General features: G+C 38.5%; 5 protein-coding genes across 6 annotated transcripts; all 5 read right to left on the minus strand.

The window, feature by feature from the left end:
- Positions 1-110: 110 nt before the first annotated feature.
- On the minus strand, positions 111-4,142 carry LOC130496887 (uncharacterized). The gene is made up of 10 exons (XM_056989507.1): positions 3,996-4,142; positions 3,835-3,899; positions 2,565-3,736; positions 2,329-2,447; positions 1,569-2,135; positions 1,193-1,484; positions 931-1,096; positions 737-839; positions 467-645; positions 111-362 (listed from the first exon to the last, which is right to left on the minus strand). The coding sequence occupies exons 3-9, from the start codon at positions 3,636-3,638 to the stop codon at positions 528-530; spliced, it is 2,439 nt and encodes an 812-aa protein (XP_056845487.1). The 5' UTR covers positions 3,639-3,736; positions 3,835-3,899; positions 3,996-4,142; the 3' UTR covers positions 111-362; positions 467-527.
- A 640-nt stretch (positions 4,143-4,782) lies between these two features.
- Positions 4,783-7,180, minus strand: LOC108811932 (NAC domain-containing protein 53). The gene is made up of 5 exons (XM_018584050.2): positions 6,587-7,180; positions 6,335-6,514; positions 5,544-6,053; positions 5,376-5,469; positions 4,783-5,302 (listed from the first exon to the last, which is right to left on the minus strand). Exons 1-5 carry the CDS (start codon positions 7,061-7,063, stop codon positions 4,953-4,955), a joined length of 1,611 nt encoding a protein of 536 aa, XP_018439552.2. The 5' UTR covers positions 7,064-7,180; the 3' UTR covers positions 4,783-4,952.
- Positions 7,181-7,929: 749 nt separating this feature from the next.
- Positions 7,930-10,516, minus strand: LOC108811933 (NAC domain containing protein 52-like). Its single transcript, XM_018584051.2, has 4 exons — positions 10,123-10,516; positions 9,328-9,605; positions 9,055-9,240; positions 7,930-8,735 (listed from the first exon to the last, which is right to left on the minus strand). Exons 1-4 carry the CDS (start codon positions 10,340-10,342, stop codon positions 8,079-8,081), a joined length of 1,341 nt encoding a protein of 446 aa, XP_018439553.1. The 5' UTR covers positions 10,343-10,516; the 3' UTR covers positions 7,930-8,078.
- Positions 10,517-11,540: 1,024 nt separating this feature from the next.
- On the minus strand, positions 11,541-13,787 carry LOC108811935 (NAC domain containing protein 50). 2 transcript variants are annotated; one of them, XM_018584053.2, is made up of 4 exons: positions 13,367-13,787; positions 12,712-12,989; positions 12,463-12,639; positions 11,541-12,397 (listed from the first exon to the last, which is right to left on the minus strand). In XM_018584053.2, exons 1-4 carry the CDS (start codon positions 13,584-13,586, stop codon positions 11,789-11,791), a joined length of 1,284 nt encoding a protein of 427 aa, XP_018439555.1. In that variant the 5' UTR covers positions 13,587-13,787; the 3' UTR covers positions 11,541-11,788. The 2 variants fall into 2 exon arrangements, with proteins under 2 accessions (XP_018439555.1, XP_018439556.1); XM_018584054.2 differs by having other exon boundaries at positions 11,541-12,388; positions 13,367-13,786.
- A 5,439-nt stretch (positions 13,788-19,226) lies between these two features.
- On the minus strand, positions 19,227-20,547 carry LOC108810989 (zinc finger protein ZAT5-like). Its single transcript, XM_018583058.2, has one exon. It carries the CDS (start codon positions 20,383-20,385, stop codon positions 19,228-19,230), a length of 1,158 nt encoding a protein of 385 aa, XP_018438560.2. The 5' UTR covers positions 20,386-20,547; the 3' UTR covers position 19,227.

Raw genomic sequence — 20,547 nt, forward strand, 5'->3', positions numbered from 1 at the left:
AAGATACGGTTTGAAATTAAACCGACAAATCAAACCGGTTTTAATCATCATACCGGTTTTATCATACAATCATCATGGTTTGGGATGCAAGCAATGAGCCATGTATGATGTATCCATAAATATGTAACTAACTTTAACGCAATGTGCAGAAACATACAAATATTGGTTATATTTATCAAATGGTGTAACTGTATGCACAAATATGATTATTTCATTTTCATCCCATCATCTTTGTCAAGTATCACTCAATTAGTTACGTCTTTAAACAGAGGTACATGATGAAAAAAACAAAACAATTGATGTCAGAATAAATATGTGTCTGCTCTTGGCTTGATCCCAGAGTTTTACATCCCTGAAACAATCTGCAGAAGAGATTCAAGAACTCAGAGACGAACATGATCTTAAACTAGACGAAGATTTAGAAGTAATGAAGGTTTTATAGAACAAATATAAAAAGGTTCCAAACCTGTTCTTCGCTCAGACATCAATAAAAATCTCATTTTCTTCTTCTCCAATCTCACAGGGGTTTATGCGATAGAATAGGCTCGTATAACCTCAAGGATTGGCGCTCTACACAAGGGGCATTTCCCTCCGGTCCGGACCAGCTCGTAACCGCACTTTGAGCAAGTGCACATGTGCCCGCATCTACAGATTTCACAAAGATATGATTCAGACACTAGTTTTTGGTTCTGCAAAATCACACAAACAAAACCGGGTTTAAAGCAAATAATTTTACCTGTACAAGAGGGCATCTATGTCGGCATCGCAGCAGACACAGCAAGTCCCGTTCCTTACATGAGCCCATCTTGACCCATCTTCGGATGTTCCTGGTCCAAGACCTGATGGCATTTGAATCAACAGATCGTTAGATAATGCAGACTAGAGATGAAATTTGGATAGAAAGGAGAGAGAGAGAAAAAAAAGAAAAACCTTTGTCACTGGGAGATTGGTTTAAAGCTGCAGAGACCTCTTGCCTAACCAAACGCTGCAGCTCAGACTGCATATCCATACATGTTTCCAAAGTCCTCTGCATATGACTCATTCCTTGCTGAAGCCTCGCCATGTCTCCTCTCAAGTCGTTCATTATCTCCCATTCCTAATTCACCAGCACCAAACCACATACATTATTTTTATGATAAGAGAGAGAGAGAATAAAACAAACAAACAAAGTGCATGAGCAATTTAGGCTTACAAATTCAGATCTATGCAAAGAACGAGGGTAGCTAGTGTGATGCCAAATTGGCTGTGGTGGAGGCATTGGTGGAGCTGGCAGCGTTTGTGATTGATTGATGCCGACATCAAGCTGATCCTCGTCCTGTAGAAACCCTTGTTGCTCTCTACGATGTTCTTGGGAATCCAATGTTTCTGGTTGAAAATCCCAGTCAATGTGAGCAAGTCCTCCTCCTCTCCTCTCAACATATGACTGTATCAGTTGGTCCAGATTTTCACGGAAGCCACTGCGTAGAAGGTTAGAAACACTTCTCCTACAATAGTGAAAAGAAATATAATTCCATTTAAAAAAATTAGATGCCAGGAAGAGAGTGAAAACGAATCCATTATCTCTGTACCTGCTCAGTAGCTCCCTGAGTTCAATGCTGTTGTTAAGATTATCATCATCAGGTATATGCAGCCTGTTTAATCTCCTCATTGGTACTACACGGCGAGTCCTTGGGCCTCCAAACCGTGTCTGAGGCTGATTCCCATCAGATTGTCTGGAGTTATCTACAGGCCATACACTCTGACCTTCTACCATAACAGGTTCATTTGAGTTTCCAGCTCCGTCTTGGTGCAGGTCACCAACTGTGGTTTCTGGCCCGTTTATACCTCTGTTTCCGTTATCATCTCTTTCACTGAACTGGCTTAACGTTGCTTGCAGCAAATTTCGCCTCTCGTCTGTTGCGAAAACTTCAGCAGGCCAAGCCCTTTCTTGACTGGTATCTTCTTCCCAATTTGTATCTGATTGGTTACTTTCCGAGCTTCCCAAATCGTTAGGTAAGAGAGGGGTACCGTTCCCCTGTCTAGAAGAATTTAAACTCTCATTTAGATCAGAATTATTAGCTGTTGTTTGGTTACTCGTGGAAGTGTTGATGTTATCGGCATTAGTGTTGCTTTCTAGCCTGTCACGAACTCCTTCCCTGTGATCGTCAATACGAAATTGAGAAATTAGCTGCGAGAAAAGCTATATGATAAAAAGGTTAAAATTCGATAAAATGAAAATGCAAGCCAACCATTAGATGCAAGTATATAACATATTCACACTTCACACGAGTATGTGACAAGTATATGTTAACACTCAACCATTCAACGGGAAAGAACAAAAGTTTTTACCGCAAACCAGAAACTGTCTGTCTTTCTCTTAGCTGGCGAATTTCACTTGCTGCCATTGATGGAGCTCTAACTTCCTCTGCAGGTGTCTCACTCCTCAAGAATCTCCCTCTAAGAAGCGACTGTGGTAAAAAATTCACAAAGTTAAAACACAAGTTACAAGGCCCTTTGCTTCTATCATTACGTTATGCAACCCATGTTTGAACAACTAAGAGAAAGATGATGTCCTAAGCACAAACCTGAATCCGGTTGCGATGAGCAAAATCAGAGACTGCACGATGCTCCAACAAACCCTGAAGCTCTCTCTGTCGCTCTCGTTCAATCCTCATGAGCAAATCAACCAACGCCTGCCTTCCTCGTAACCTCCTCAAGTCTCTACGACTATGCTCCCGTCTCCCTTCCTCACTCTGAACTTGTCCTCTCTCATGAGTCCCGTCATCTTGTGAACCAAGAGACCGTTGCTGTTGCTGATCTTCTCTCCGACTCGCACGACCACCACCTCCTCCTCCTCCTCCTCCTCTCTGCTGACTTGTCATCTGCATCCACTCCCTGATAATCCTGACTCTCTCTCTCTCAGTATCACCAAGCCATTCTCCTCTCTCGTCTCTCTGTCTCACGACGTTAGATGAATTATTATCACTACTGACTCCACCGTCCCTCCATCCACGTATAATATGCCTCACCCTCTCACTCTCCACATCGCCAAGATCCGGAGACTGCTCCCTACTAGAAGTAGTAGAACCATAACCATTCTCACTCTCACTCGACCCCCTCTCATTATTGCTCCCACTCAACCTCATCCTCTCACGTGCCGCCGCCCTGTTAATCACATGCTCATCCTCCAACTCCCTCCACATCTGCAGAATCCCAGACGCCTGAGTCCTCGGCCTCGGCCTCTCAGCAGCAGCCTGGCGCCTGGAAGAGGCGGCAGGAGGAGGATCCCGCGCCTCCTCCCTGAGGAAAGACGAGTCTAGCGTAGAGACGGCGTGCAAGCCAGCGATGGCGATGAGCTCAGACTCGCGGTTCCTCCTCTCGATGGTGGTGATCATCTCCTGAGCCTGCCTGGCAGCCCAGCGGCTTAGGATCCTGGACTGTCTGGCGGCAGAGGACTCAGCTACTTCACCACCTCCTTGATGGAGGAGGTCAGACCTTCTTCTCCTCCTTAGAGGATGTTCGTCTTCTTGATCATGGGGATCATTGTCAGGGTTGTGAACAGTGCTGCAAGACTCAAATGAGATGCAATCTTCGTCGATGAATTCCTCGTAACCGTCCATAGAATCAGGTTTTTGATGCACAGGATCAATATCAGTCATATCCTCCTCACAATTACTCACTTTTTTTTTCTTTTTTCTAATCAAAATCAAATCATCAAAAATACACACAAAAGCTTCTTCATCATCACACTCAGAATCTAAACCACAACATCATCACACCAAAAAAAAAATATCATGATCGATAGCACAATATCTCTCTACATTCAAAACGATTCACACTCGATTGTAATCGCACCTGATGATAATCGTATATAATATATCAATCATCACCGAGAAAAACCCTAATTTTTTTCACTTTTCCTGGAAAAAAAAAGAAAAAAAAAAGCTTTTGATTATTTCCTGTGATGCGAAACAATCGGAGTGAAATTAAGCGGAAAATGATGATCGAGAGATTACCTATTCGAGTAACTTGGTCAATGGCGAAACGAGAAACAAGGAAATCGATGAAAAAAGGTTAGTTGCTAAAATTAAAAACGGAGAAAAATCTGGAAAGAAGAGGAGAGAAGAGAGCCGGGCAGTTTATATATATGGTACGAGAGAAGGTGCCATTGGTCATTAGATGAGAGCCACGAAGAAGGTAAATAATTTAATTAATTTAATTGTTGTGCCAAAAAAAGTTAAAAAAATTAATTTAATTGAAATCATTAATCATTATTTCCTTTAATGGTTCTTCATAACATCAAAGTCACTCCTTAATGAATGGTTAGTCACACAAGAAACAAAAGAATAGGGTCTTAATGATTTGTTTTAGTCTTTTATTTTCGACACTTTTATGTTAATGGTACGACTTTATGTTAAATTTAATTGGAAAATTAGACTAATCAACAATTCATTGATGAAGGAAGAAAACAATGGAGGTATGTGATTCAAAGGATTCTAATCAAAATAATTAATTGAATGACCTTATAAAAATTACTAAAAACTACTGTCTCTGTAATAGACAAAGCTTGTGGTAGTAGCCCACCCAACCTAGAGACTTAAATTTCGTTAAAGAGGGTACGTAGTTCTCACTGGTTCCTCGTGAAAGGTGGACAAACCGGTTTATTAAAAGGTACGTATCGGTCTTGGTTTGTTTATTGTATCTTCTGTGTCAAACAATGTTCTTTGAACTAAAAACAATTTCAAATTTTGATTGGTTTGTATGTAATAAGGAAGATACTAGAAGTTTTGTACTGCAACAAAAGACGAGAATAATTTTGAACTCTGAAGATACATTATTTTAATGTCTTGTGATATAGAATCATTGAGTAGCCGAAGAAGACTACAAGTAAACCTATATACACAATCAATGTGTTCAACACAAAAAGGTCTCTCTCCCTCTCTGTCTTTTTAAAACAGTGGTACTTATTATTATCAACGAGAAGAAACCAAGGTGCTTACTTTGAAGCTGACTGAGAGTAGGAGGACCCAGAAACATACGAAGATCAGCATCACTCTTGTTAAATGATTTTCTGATTTTCCCGACACGTTCTCTTGGACCAGACCGAAAGAAAGGAGCAAGTCTAGGTTCCCGTTTTTGCCGTACGACCAATCCATGTTGCTGTCTGATATTGTGATCATACTTACGTGAACCGAACCTGATTGTTGTCCTGCTTGTAGCCGGACAACTCCGTCCTTTGTGAGGATCTCTGAAGAAAATATAGTTGGAGAGGGAATTGCACCGATCATGTGGCTCGCCTTCTTGATGAACGTGTCCTTGTAATCTGCGTTATCAAGAAATGATCCCATCAGCTAAACAGAACACGTGAGGCCTATTAAGAGCGAGTTTTTTTTTACCTGGCTCAAACTCTGTTGCATCTGCATGGACTTGTTTGGAACAAGATGCTTCTTCCACCACTTGTTTGCCTCCTGAGGCTGCCTCAGTCTCGGCCTGTCAGATTTTTTTTAAAGGTGAGTTAAAAGGAAACTAAGAAAAGAAAAAGGTTGAAACAGAACCTAACATACCATTTGAAAGAGCTCTTCTTGATCAGGAATATTATCTTCAGTTCCCATCAGTTGGGAAGGATCAAAAGTTAAGTTTTGGTCATCCTCATCAAAGAAGGTAAGATAATCTTCAAAGTTGAAAACATCTTCCTGAGTATTGTCGAGATCATTCGCGTCTAGGTACAGACCATCGTTCTGCAGAAGACTACTGTTCTGGTCAAGAAACTCTTCACCGGTGAAGTAGTTACTCTCAACAGGAAAATCATTGTAGAGTGATGCATCAGCGTCAAAGATGTTGTCAGAAGATTGCAAGTTTGCCCTGCTCTCCTCCTGGACGCCGCAGCCATTCTCTTCATTTTGAAGGCTACTACCATCATGAATGATATGCTTTTCCACTGGTCCTTCAAAGTAACCATAGTTTCCTGGTTCAATATAGTTTGTCGAGTCTGAGTAGTTTGTTTCAACGTTATTGCTGGATTCCCCATGATCAAATCCCAAATGAATAGGAATGGCATCATAGACGTCAAGCTTCTACAAGAATTTAAAAAAAAATATATTTCAGAATTAAAAAAAACAAAAACAGCCTAAGGGAATCTATTAGGGATTATTCTTATATTCCTCAAGACTGAATCCTCCATGAATACAAAAGGACCAAAAGCTAACCACAATAGATCAGTAAATGATAAAACCAAACCCTAAAATCAACTACTTCCAACATGTTCTGCTTCCATTCTACTTTTACTATTATCATTCACCCATAAGTTGATAGTACATTACATTGCAATAAGACCTAACACTACTAGAACACGAACCTGATCAATGTCATTGTCATTGACATCAACATAAACCTGATCTTCAAGATCTTGATTAGGTACAAAAGTCATACCATCCTCCTCCTCCCACTCTTCCTCAACAAACGGAGCACCATACTGCTCTCCATTTTTAGGACCAGACCCACTCTTCTGAAATATCTTACAAACCACATACGCATCCTATCCACAATCCCCCAACAAACAAAGTCAACAAAACCATAACATAAACTCTAACAAAACAAACAAACTTACTTTCTGAACACCAGCTTTAACGATCTCCTCATCAACCAAACGATACTCATGCATAACCCAATTACTCCTCTCACCACGAGGAGCACGACCTTTATGATAAACGAGAGTCTTCTTCATCCCAACGACGACTCCCGACCCGTTACGAATCTCCCGATCCTTCCCGGTCGTCTTCCAGTAACCCTTCTCAGTCGCACGGTTCGTCTTCGACCCGTTCGAGTACTTGTTGTCGAGCACGCTGAAGAAGTACCACTCTAGGTCTCTGCTTCTCAGCTTCGACTGGCTCGGGAGATCCCACGGCTCGGATTTGTACACGTGCGTGACGGAGATCGCGTCGAACCTGAAGGGTTTGTTGCAGATCTTGCGTTTTAGGTAGTAACGGACGAGTTCTTCGTCCGTCGGGTGGAATCGGAAACCAGGAGCAAGCGACGACGTCTCTGATGAGGAGGAGGAGCTACCACCACCACCAAGGCGACCCATTAGGTTTGGATTCAAAGTATCGTCCTTTGTCGTGTCGGAGAAGAAAGAAATAAAGATGTGAGAGAGAAAAAGCGAAGCGGAGAAAGACTGGAGAAGACGACGGACCAAACACAACTACTTCGCGAGGTTTTAAAATCTTCCAGGAATGTGTGCCAATAGAGTATATTAAAATTTAAAAACGACAAGCTGTGATGTGTTTTAAGTGACAGTCTCTATGTGCACCGACACGTAGGAAGTCTTGGAACTAGTCATAAGACTCAAAGAAAGTCTTTGGATTTTGTTGAGATTTGAGATGGTTGGTAGGTGCATTGGTGCGTAAAATTAGCACCAAAAGAAAAGTCTTCGTAGAGACACTAAACCTAAATTAATTTTTGACAAATTATAAAAAATTTACAAACGATTATAGAGCATAATTATTTAGTGTTAAAAAATCAAATTATAACCCACCAAAACCTAAATTATGTAAAAATAATAAATATAAATATCCATTTGAAAATGGAATGTAGGCATCTATTTCGAATTAAACACTTTTCAGTTAAAAAGGTAATAGCAAGTTACGTGTAACAAAAGTTTTCTAACGTCGCTGACGCAATCGCGTTCGTAGCCCCTAATACCCGAATTGTCAATGACGATAATGTCCTCTGTTCTGACAAGCAGTCACGACTTTTTACTTGAAAAGCACTTTACTCTCTCATAAAGACAACAACTTTATACGTATGAGATAAATTCTTGTCTGTAGACTATTATGCCTCTAGACTTTACCATTAATAACGGTCTTGCCCAAACTAGCTTACAACACCAAGAATTCTCGAAACAGACAAAGAGTGTTCTTGTCTGAAAAGATTAGATGATATGACAATGGACCAAACCTGAAAATGTTAATGCATAAACATCCCATAAAAAAACAGAGTTTATCCTAATTTTACAACAGAGTCTCAGACAGTTCTGAGTTTGTCTGAAGAAGTTACATAGATAGCTCATGATAATATTAGGGGAGACTACAGATAAGATGATTTTAGTGTCCATTGGCGCTGTTCTTCTTGAGCTCATCGTTCTCCTGACGCAATGCATCGATCCTGGACTGGAGAATACTGATCATAGCCTCTGCACTCATCATCTCAAGCTTGAACGTCTCTCTCTCAACAGACATCTGGTGTACCTCCTTCTGGAGATCATTCAGCTTCTCTTCAGGAGATGGAAGTGGAGCAGCAGCAGGAAGAGGAGAAGCTTCCTTGCGAGGAGGTTGCGGCGGGTTTTCTTTCTTGTCGGAGATACCCATGAGTGAGAACTCAAGCAACGCAGAGATGGCGGTGTTGGTGGCAGCTGCAGCGGTTGATGATGAGACTAAGGTTGTTGGTGTGTTGTCGACGGTTGTTGTTGTGGACGAGCAGTGGTCCTGTGCGGTCCTGGTTGATTCGTTTTGGCGTCTGCGTTTGTATTGGAGGAGAGGCAGTGGAGCTTCTTTGTTGAGAACACATACAGAAGGAGGAGGAGGAGGAGGAGGATGCTCATCTTCCTCTGCTTGCTCACGTTTGAGTGCCTCCTCAGCTTCTTCATCATGACGGTTATTGTTGTTGTTATTCTCTTGATGATTCTGATGGTTGACTTCGATATCCATTTGGGTTGTCTCTCTTGGTGGCTCGTTAATGTTAATGAGGTCCTTGCTTTCTGGCTGTATTTCAAAGGAACCAAAATTGTTTGGTCAACTTCACAGATGAGACAACTCAGCCAAACTGAAACAGCACTTAGAGAAGACTCACTTCAGCAAATCAAACCAAGAGAGTTAAAGAGATGATTCATCAAATCATTTCAACACTTGCACTTCGTAACATTGAAATAGTAGAGTGATTAATCAATAAACTAGTCTAAAAAAAAACTGAGTCAATCCACTGAAACCACTTAAGAGATTGGTTTCAACAGAGATCTTTTTGCATATAACAAAATACTAAAATGAAACTAAACAGCTCTTAGGTAATGAAGGAAGTACAAACCTGACCCATATGGTTGTTTCCATTGGCTAACGGTAGCGGCTCTGCCCTGACCCTAACGTCTACTCCTGGAATCAGAGCTACTCCATCATCAGACCACTCCTCTTCCATGAACGGCGCGTAACGGTTCCCACTTGGAGGCCCAATGTTATTCTTGTGAAAGATTCTACACAACACATATGCATCTTGCTGCAACCAAACAAAGAACCGAGTTAACTTAAGATAGGATTCTTTGGAGAGTATCATCAGATAAACCAATAGGTAAACTATATATACCACCAGGTTCCCATTGCTTTCGGTTTCATAGTCCACAAGGCGATACTCGTGCATGACCCAATTGGTCCGGAGCCCATCCGGGGCACGACCGCTATGGAAAACGAGAGTCTTTTTCATACCGAGGATCTGAACGTCACGGCGGATCTCTCTGTCTTTACCGGTAGCTTTCCAGTAGCCTTTGTTAGTTGCTCGGTTCATCCTAGCGCCGTTTCCGTACTTCTTATCTAACGCGCTGTAGAAGTACCATTCTTGGTCCCTTGTCTTCAACCTCGAAAACACTGGAAACACACACAAACAAAACACAGAACAAGAGAAAAAAACCAAACTTAAGATGTGCTTAGACAATAGACACGTAACAACAAACTTCATGTCCTGAAACACAAGCAAACTAATGTGGGAAGCACAAGTAAACTAAAACACAGAACAACAAAACTTCATTCCCTGAAATACACGCAAACAAAACTGAAGCACAAGATAGCAAAGAAACTCTTAAGAATCCTCAAAAAAAAAAAAAAAAAAAACTAGATTTGCCCCATTTAATAAGTTTATAAAATGCAAATTCTTTCCACAATTTTACATCCTAAGCATAGCAATAGGTTAATCTTCAACGAAATTTCACCAGAAAACGAACGAAACCCATAAAGCCAAACTCTTTTCCCAGAATTGAGTCGGGAGACCAAACCGTAAAGAACCAAATCAGAAGCAAGAAAATCACAGAGAAACCCAATTCAAACAGATACTCAAAAAAAAAAAGAGACAAAGAGAGAGAGAGAGAGAGAGAGAAGCCCAGAGAACCTGCTAAGTCCCAAGGCTCGTGCTTGTAGATATCAACCTCCCCAATCGCATCGAACCGTACCGGTTTCCCGAGAACCTTTCTCTTCAAGTAATAGCTCACCAGTTCCTCGTCGGTCGGGTGAAATCGGAACCCAGGAGCAAGCGCAGTCGCCGAAACAGCAGTTGCCGGAGCAGTCGCTGACGGCGGCGAGGACTCAACAGCCATAGATTCGCGACCCATTTAAAGCAAAGACAGTACTTTGTCTCTAGGGTTTCTCGAACCTCAGTAGACGAAACGAAAACACCCAAAGGAAAGTTGGGAAAGTGGGTTAATCGATTAGACGGGAGAAGAAACCAAAGAGAGAGGAAGCACACCCAAGATTAAAGGTACCTTCAATTGCAAGAAATTTATTTTTCTTTTTATTTTTCCCAAACAAGTTATTTCATTTTCCCATTTTCTTTTTTTCTTTGGCAGTAATAAACCCTAGCGTACTGAGTAGGTTTTTGTCGTATTATGTAGTAAAATACTAATTGAAACGCTGACGTATCGTAGTGGTGCCCAAAAGTAAAAAAAAAAAAGAACAGAGCATTTAACTCTGTAAAGATCAAAAACCAATATACTACACACATACAAACAAGGTACGATCATTCTACTACTGGGGGACACACAAACTCATTATTGATGGAGACATTAAATTCTGAAAAGAGTTAAAACATAGACAGATTCCGTATAACATATCGACATAGTCAAAAATTGAAAAAACCCACCCCAATTTGATAAAGATATACGTCATGTCGTGCATTGATTAAAACCATTTCAAAATACGTACGTCTGTATTTGATTTTTTTGATAGTCTTCTTTGACACTTGATAAACAAGAAATTAGACCGTACATTAAGATAACTATGACACAGTAAACGTAGAAAGCTTGTAAGATTAATACTAGTTTGATGCACAAGAAAGATACACGTGGATTTTTAGTCGGTTCGATTTGGTTTGGTTATTTGGATTATTTTGCAGATGGAAAAAAGAAGATTATTAATCGGTTTTTTAAAAAATTAAGATAAAGTAAAAATACATAACGCTTTTGAAAATCGTATCCAGGTTTAAATTCGTACCTAACTCTTTTTGCTTTTTCGAAATAATTGCAAATTCCGTGTAATGAAAGTCTTCAAACGTCGTTGACGGAACCACATTCGTTAATCGTAATTCGTAACGCTAGCCAATTAATCAAAATGACCTTTGTGCCCTCTCTTTATCACTAATTAACGAGGTTACCCTAAGAATTAAGAAGCTTTCTCTTCACAGTTCTCGAGGAGAACATTAAGCAAGATAACTACTTTGTCTGGTGAGACCAGATGGTCATTCCAAACTAAAACCACGGTTATGCACTCAGACATGATCATGAAGATTGAAGAGTGGACATACTTGGAGACGGATTAAAGAGAGTTTTTAACTGAATAGACTTAGATGATAATATATCACAATGGAGTAACCTGAGAATGTTCTCAAAAGATGTAGAACCATCAGAAAAAAACACCCAAACCGGTCCGGTTTATCCTAATTTTACACGGTTCTCAATCCGTCTGAAGAAGCTAATAGATATAGGTCAAAGTACTTTAGGGGAGATCACAGCTACTAAAGCAGAGAAGAAGAAGAAGCCTGGAGAGATGGAGTTTTAGAGCATTTAGTGTCCATTAGCGCTGTTCTTCTTCAGCTCATCGTTCTCCTGACGCAGGGCATCGATCCTGGACTGGAGAATACTGATCATAGCCTCCGCACTCATCATCTCAAGCTTGAATGTCTCTCTCTCAACGGACATCTGGTGAATCTCCTTCTGGAGATCATTCAGCCTCTCTTCGGGAGATGGAAGTGGAGTAAGAGGCTGCGGCTGGCTGTCTTTCTTGTCAGAGAGGCCCATGAGTGAGAACTCGAGCAACGCAGAGATGGCTGTGTTGGTGGCAGTTGTTGGTGTGTTGTCGACGGTTGTTATTGTGGACGAAGAGTGGTCCTGTGTGGTGGTCCTGGTTGATTCGTTTTGGCGTCTGCGTTTGTATTGGAGGAGAGGCAACGGAGCTTCTTTGTTGAGAATGCATAGAGAAGGAGGAGGAGGAGGAGGATGCTCATCTTCTTCATCTGCCTCCTCACGTTTGAGTGCTTCCTCATCCTCATCTTCATCATCACAATGGTTATTGTTGTTATCCTTATGGTTGACTTCGATATCCATTGGAGTAGTAGTAGTCTCTCTTGGTGGCTCGTTGATGTTAATGATCTCCTTGCTCGCTGACTGCATCTCCTAACCACATGAATCCATAAGATTGGGAAACTAAACAGCTTTTGGGTAATGAAAGAAGTACAAACCTGGCTGTTTCCATTAGCTAATGGTATTGGCTCTGCCCTGACCCTAACGTCTACTCCTGGAATCAGAGCTACACCATCATCAGCCCACTCCTCTTCCATGAACGGTGCGTATCGGTTCCCACTTGGAGGCCCAATGTTATTCTTGTGAAAGATTCTACACAACACATATGCATCTTGCTGCACCCAAACAAAGAACCGAGTTAAGTTAGGATTCTTTAGTTAGTATCATATAAAAAAGAAAAGCCATACCACGAGGTTCCCATTGCTTTCAATTTCATAATCCACGAGGCGATACTCGTGCATGACCCAATTGGTCCTGAGCCCGTCTGGGGCACGCCCACTGTGGAAAACGAGAGTCTTTTTCATACCGAGGATCTGAACGTCACGGCGGATCTCTCTGTCTTTACCGGTGGCTTTCCAGTAGCCTTTGTTAGTGGCTCGGTTCATCCTAGCGCCGTTGCCGTACTTCTTGTCTAACGCGCTGTAGAAGTACCATTCCTGGTCCCTTGTCCTCAACCTCGAAAACACTGAAACACACAATAACACATCAGAAAGAGAGAAAAATCAAACCAGAGATATACTGAGAGACACGCAAACAACAACAAAACTTCTTGTCCTGAAACACAAGCAAACTAATTGTGGAAGCACAAAAATTGAACCTGACTTAAATAAGACTAATTCAGATAACTAAACACAGAAACAAACTTCATTTCCTGAAACACAAAGAGAACAAATTGTAACACAAGGCATCAACAAATCTGAAAAAAAAAACAAAAAAAAAAACTGGATTTTTTTTTCCCAATTAATAAGTCAATTGGAAGCAAATTTTATTCACAGTGTTACAGCCTAAGGCATAGCAAATAGACTCATAGAAGATAGGCAAAGAATATAAAGAGAAACCAACCTGCTAAGTCCCAGGGCTCGTGCTTGTAGATATCAACCTCTCCAATCGCATCGAAGCGCACAGGTTTCCCCAGAACCTTTCTCTTCAAGTAATAGCTCACGAGCTCCTCGTCAGTCGGGTGAAATCGGAAGCCAGGAGCAAGCGCCGTCGCCGCCACGACAGTACTCGGCGCAGTCGCCGGAGTAGAAGAAACAACAGCAACCACAGATTCACGACCCATACTTGTTACTTAGGGTTTCTTGTGAAGAGCAGCGAGAGAGACAAGTTTGGGCGATGGGATTTTGATTTTCTTTTTTCTTGTGTCTGATGGAGAAGAAACCAAAGAGATGCCTTCAATTGCAAGAAATTTGTTGGCTATTTCGGATTGCGATTCCGATTTTCATTTTCATTTTTCCCCTAATTAATTTAATTTTTTTTCTCTCTCTTTTTTGAGAGTATTGCAGTAATTAAACCCTTTAAGACGTTACTGGATAGGTTTTGTCGTTAAACCAATTTTTTTTTAAAAAAAAATTTAAAAAATGCAAAGGAGTCTGCTAAAATGGTTTAAGCATAATATCTAGAGTTGACAAAGTAGAATAATATATCTATCAAATAAGTGTAACAGATCTTTATTCGATTCAAAGATTTTTTTTTAAAAAAAAATCGAAGTTTCCTATTAATACTAAAATCATTGTGTGTATCATATCTCTAGTTAAATATATTTTATATTTTTTTTTTTGAAAACATTATTTTGTATATCTTCAAATAGTGCAATTTTTAATATACCCAATAAGGAAACAATATTTTTGGAAAACATATATCTAATATATAATGGCTTTATATTCTTCTGAAAAAGTTATTAATTCTTGTCACTCATCAGAATGCCAACAGATACATGTAAGTAAATGCATAAAAAAATCTGATCTTATTAATTTTACATTTTATCTAACCTTATGAATTTTATCCGGTTTTTACATTTTATCTAATCTCTTAAAATTTGGTGTAAAAGATTTTTTTTTTTGACAAAAAAAAGGTTTTTTTTTACAAGGATAATATCGTTTTCTTCTTCTTTTTTGGGGAAAGTGAGAGGGGACATTATTTTAAGGTGTAATAATAAGAGTGATTTATACTATAGAGCAGTTTATGAGTTTTTATTACATAATAGAGCACTTATTGCTCCTAAGGTAGTTTTTTGCAATTATAAGCTAACTTACGTTTATTCTTCTAACTAAATGGATCCCACTTTAATTAAACTTTTGTTTCTTCTTTCTCTATATCAATCAATTCTGGTTTTAATGGCAAAAAATCCATCGTTCTTTTTTGCTTTCAATTTTCTATTATACAACAACTCAATCCCAAAATAAAATATGGAAAACAAAGATTTAAATGACTATCGGAATTTCAACCAAGCCGACAAAAGATGCGGTGGCATCACAATACAGACGATTGGGGAACCCGGGGTAAACATTTGGTGTAGAAGAGCTATGGCGATTTGGATATAATCTGTCCCAACTCGAAAATTACAATTTTTTTGTCTTTTTTTTTTATTTTGGGCTCTAGTCGGTTAATCTATATAATATTTGTAAGTTTTGGAAATAAAAAAGCAAAAAATAATGAAGATTGTATCCTAAAAATCAATGGTGGCTATGAAATATATTTGCAGAAAACGCAGAAAACCCTCATATGAAGAAGATGAAATTATTACGAAATTGCCCCTAACTAAAAAACATTTTTAAAAAAAATAGATGACGTGAATGTGTACATAATGTTAGTGTACACGAGTACATTGGATGACCACATGGATGCGATGTGTACATAAATTGTATATGTACATTTGTTCGTGTACACGAATACATTGGGCGACCACGTGGATGTGTACATAATGTTAGTGTACGCATGTATATGTTAAAGAGAGAGATTTGTCTTTGTAAGTATAAGGACGGGGAAGCATGGCTGTGATGGTCGGAATCTATTACAGTGTTATACGGTGAAGCTTAGACAACAATGGAGTTTTCTTACATTTTTGTATATGGTCTTTTATTTGTTAGGTTATTATCAATTTGTCTCAAACTATCAAATTTTCAGTTTTTTTTTATGAAATTTTTTTCTCCATCATTCGATCTATCTTTTGAGATTAGTGAAGGTATATCTCCGATGTTGATGTACACCTTATTTAATGTACACATGTTATCTTGTGTACGCTTTTTAACATATACACGTGTACATTCAAATGAACAAATAATAAATTTTAAACCTCATTAAAATTATGAGATATCACCCAGCTTGTACCATGTACAAGTAAAATGATGTAAATGTAGAATATTGAGCACTAGTGTACATTTGAATACATAGTGTACATATGTACACTTTATTAATAGTGTCCACATGTACACTCTTATGAATACAAGTAGCTCAATAATAAACTTAGCAACATGTACACTTGTTTACTAATATTTACATGTATATTCTACCATGGTGCAACATTCAATTAGACATTTACTTATACACTTACACTGTTAAAACATTGTGCATATGTACACCATATATGTCAGAGTATCAAGGTATGTACACCATATTTGTCAGAGTACCAAAATATCCATTTAAGATCAAGCTATCAATGTATCAATGTTTTTACATGTATGAAACTATACATGTATCAAAATACATATACATGTAAACTATACATCTTAAAACATTGGAGTACACTATCCACATTTATACCAAAATTAAATATTTACATGTACATCATAGTTTTATGTCCACATGTACATGATAGTTCTATGTCCACATGTACACTGAAGTTCGACATCCACATGTACACGAGAGCTCTACATCCACATGTACACGAGAGTTCGTTCCACATGTACCGGAGTTCGTATACATAAACATTAAACATGTAGATCTTCTAACTTAGCGCAATACCAGTTTAAAGTGGAATGATACTTGATAGGTACACAATGTGTCAAATATTGTCAATGTGTACACATATATTATACAGTCCACATGTACAATATTATACGAAATAATACATGTACATTGTACACTGTACATCATTCGAAGATGATACATGTACACTGTACATCATTCGAAGATTTGTACATGTGTACATGTTTATATGTGTTTATGTGCACATTTTCATTTGTGTACATTGTATATCATTAAAACAATGTACCGTACAATTATGTTATTTCACTAAAACCTCAAATCACATTATTTGGTTAAAAACCCAAAATCACATTTTGAATGATACTTGAAAGGTACTCAGGGTGTCAAATATTGTCAACGTGTACACATATATTCTATTGTCCACGTGTACAATATTATACGTAATGATACATGTACACTGATTCATTTTTACATATATCAAATTATGATATTTAATAATTTTAATGATTTTGAGTATACTTGCTAAAAAGATGCATTTAGAAGTTTTGATACATTTATTTTTCATTTCATCTTATAGGGTCTAAAACGCAAATTTAGAAATTTTAGGTTAACTGAAGAAGACTTATTTGCAAATCTAAAAGTTTTAGGGTAATAGTAAAAATATTTAAAATTACAAAGACCACATATGAAAATTAAATAATTTTTTTTTCAAGGTTCAACAATGGCGACCTAATCTCCAATGCAGCGGTGGCTTCCCTTTACGATCCACCAAAGGCACGAAGAGGGGCTGATATGATATAACCACGAACACCTCTTGGGACACCATAGAGGAGAGGCTGAGGGCACGACGTTGAGGCTTCCCATCGGATTTGATATACTGCAGAAGAGAAGATTTGTGTAAGAGAAAGAAAATCTATGGTTTGTGATGATAAATCAGTAATTATGAAATGTATTTTTAATTTAATCTGAATTTTGCAAAGATTATTTTTTGAAAAAAAAATTGAAAGTCAAAGATAAAATAAAGAAGATGAAAAATTTTCTCAGAAAAAAGATAAGATAAGAAAAAGAGACGAAAGTTGATGCAAAAGATAATAGAGAGATGAAAGTGGGTCCTACCACTCACAGTATAGTTATGTTTCAACTTGAAAAGTTGAACGATATGTGTTGAAGTTAGGAAAAAGTGTGTTTGTAGCATAAACTGTCTTATTATGATATAAAAAACTTAAAACTGCCTTTGAATGTAATTTTTTCTAATAATAAATTCCAGAGATATTGTCGATTCAAAAATTCAAAACAAGTGATTGTTGAGATCATAACAACGACTAGGTTAATTAATTCAAATGTGTACAACAACAAGTTATTGAGAAGTTGACCAAAAAGAGAAAAAAAAGTTAATGAGAGAATCGAATGGCTGGAAACAAGAAAAAAGGAGTGACGATTACGTTTGCTCGCAGAAGAATACTTTACCAATAAGGCAAGCTATAGGGGACGAAGACTTGGTCCACACGAATCATCATCTTCCCCATCTTCTCTTAATTCATTTATTTTTCTATATCTATCAGTAGTGCAAGTCCGATCCAATTTTTTTCAGTTTTCAGTTTTCAGTTCCTAGTTTCGTCTTCGTTTATATATATCGTAACTATAAATAAACCAAATATTTACTTATTTAACAAAGACGAAACAAAGCTTATGGTCAATGTATCTATCTCTTTTAGTTTAGATCGTCACAGTTTTTAATGGTATAATAACAGCTGACACCACTGTCGTCTCTGGACAAAATGCTAGAAATATCAACACAACTTTTTCATCCTAAACTTCAAAAAAACAATCTGGGCCCTATTTCTTCTGAGTTTAGAATATAAACTTCAAAGCCCACTATTTATTTTGATCGTACAAGGCCGAGTTTGGGGTAACAAACAAACAAAAAAAAGAAGAAGCATAAATGGCATTACTGTACTACATTTAGAAATTAGAAGTTTTGAACCTTCACTCTCCACCTAGAATTTTAATGTCAGCAGGACCAAGTATACTAACAAAAAGACTTAGGACCCGTGATGCACTTTTTATGAATTCTTTTTCAATTTTTCGCACCAAAGTTTCTCAAGTTTTATTTACGTTTGTTCTTAAAAGGGTTGAACCATTTTTTCCCCGAAGAATACATTTATTTTAAAAGTAAACATGCATAGTAATAATAAATCAGTGTTAAAAAATGTGACATAAACTTTTAACTTTCACAAATTTCAGGATCATCTTTAAAAAAATATTCTTTTCATTAAATTTGAAATCATCTGAGTCATTTTTAAAACACTCTTAAAATTATCTTATATTTATTGTAACATCTGGTGTTTATATCTTGAAAAATATAACTACAGATGTTGTGTTTTTGGAAATCACAACCCAGTGATAGACAAATTCTGGTTAATTTGCAAAACTATATGAAAATAAGACTGTATATATACAATGATATGCAAATAACTTGTTTCTCAATAAACTACGACAATGATTTATATATACATGCATATATATTTGTTTGTAGATACCATTACATAAAGTCTGGTCTTAATGGTGTTACAAAAAAAAAGTCTAGTCTTAATAATATTTTCCTTAATATAATTGTTTTTATTTACTCCGATGTTATTACGTAGCATCTGCACATGTGGAGTACGAAGACAAAAAAAGCAGTGTGGATGTATATATATTTCTGAAATGAAGTAAACAAAAAGAAGAAAAAAAATCTTTTTTTTTTTTTTTTTTTTTTGTTTAACCTGGGGGTATCCCAGGCCCAGAAGGCCCAGACTAATCCCCAAGGGGAAGGAATGCCCACGGATAGACGCCCCTCCCAGTTTTTCAAATGGGCCGAAAGCATGGCCCATATCCGTGTGGGTGACAAGAGCGTTGCAAGGTAGTTCCCTCCGGCGTGGATCGAACCCCCTACCTGGGTGCAGGCGGGGACCCGTCCTAACCATTGGGCTACAACGTCTTGTCAAAATTTTGATTCAGTAATAGCAATCCACCAATGTAGGAGCAGAAGACAAAACAATAGACTTTTGTTCTTCTCTCCGTTGTGTTTGTTCATGTCCATGTTCTTGCTTTGAAGCAACACTTAATCCGTTGACCCGGTTCTCATCTTCCGGAGCTGGTAGATTCAGATCTAAATCCAATGACACAACTGCACTCCTCGCTCTCTTAACCGGAGCCTGAACTGGACCGTCAGACATCTTATCGAACGACATAGGCGACAATGTCAAAGCCGTGTTTGCAGTAGCCGGAAGGGCTAATGTCGCGGTTTGGGTGGCTGTGGTGGCAGATACCACCACGCCTCTATGGCGTCTCATGTGACCACCTAAGGCTTGTCCGGATGTGAATTCAGCTCCACATATTCCACACTCATGGACTTTATTGTTATTAGCTTTGCCGTAGGCCACAAGCGATCTATGGTTATTATTATTGTTGTTAGGAGTTGTGGTGAGGACGTTGTTGAGATGAAGAGAAACGGCGTCGTTGTAGATAGACTTCTTGAGGTCATGAAGACCCGCAGTGGCTTTAGGCTTCTTGTGGCTGGCTCTATGACCACCGAGAGCTTGAAAAGATGGAAAAGTTCGGTCACATGTTTTGCATTGGTAAACATAGTAACCAGCTCTGCCTCCACTGGTCGTGGTCCCGTTTGATGAAGATGTCTCTAGAAACCTCCTGCTGCTAGATCTATACGTATTGCTGTTGTTGTTATTACCGGATTCTTGGCAACTTCCCATGAGTTGTCTTGTTAGTGGTTGTTGGTGGCTGAATTTGTGGTGTGGAAGAGAATGACCTTGGGCAAGGAGGATTAAACAGTTAGCCATATCTTGATCTTCTTCGTCAGCTGCGGCCTTTAATGTCGCATTGTTGAAAAATGAAGAAGCAGAAGATGAAGATGTCATACCATTGACCAAAATGTTGTTATCATTCTTATTGTTGTTGTTGATCTCATCATTGAGACTTTTCCCCTTGGAAACAAGACTAGTGGACTTTTCTTGGGCATCCGGTTCTTGAGAAGACATAGGAGGGATAATAGAGAAAGGGATTGGGGACTGAAGACGCTGCCTCTTAGTCCTCTTCCCTTTAATGATCAAGGCTTGCTCTTTAGCAACCAGTATCGCTTCCTCGGCTGTGTCCATTGGGCTGATATAGAGAGAGTTTCAAGAAACAAAGAAAGAGGATGAACTAGAGAGAACTGAATTTGAAGATGGAGATGATCAAGATTGCATATATATAAAAATGTATGTGTGTGTTAAGAGAGATATATGTGTGTGGATTGGAGAGATGCATACATAAATAGA

The sequence above is a fragment of the Raphanus sativus genome, chromosome 6 (genome assembly GCF_000801105.2).
Source record: "Raphanus sativus cultivar WK10039 chromosome 6, ASM80110v3, whole genome shotgun sequence".
Classification (NCBI taxonomy): domain Eukaryota; kingdom Viridiplantae; phylum Streptophyta; class Magnoliopsida; order Brassicales; family Brassicaceae; genus Raphanus; species Raphanus sativus.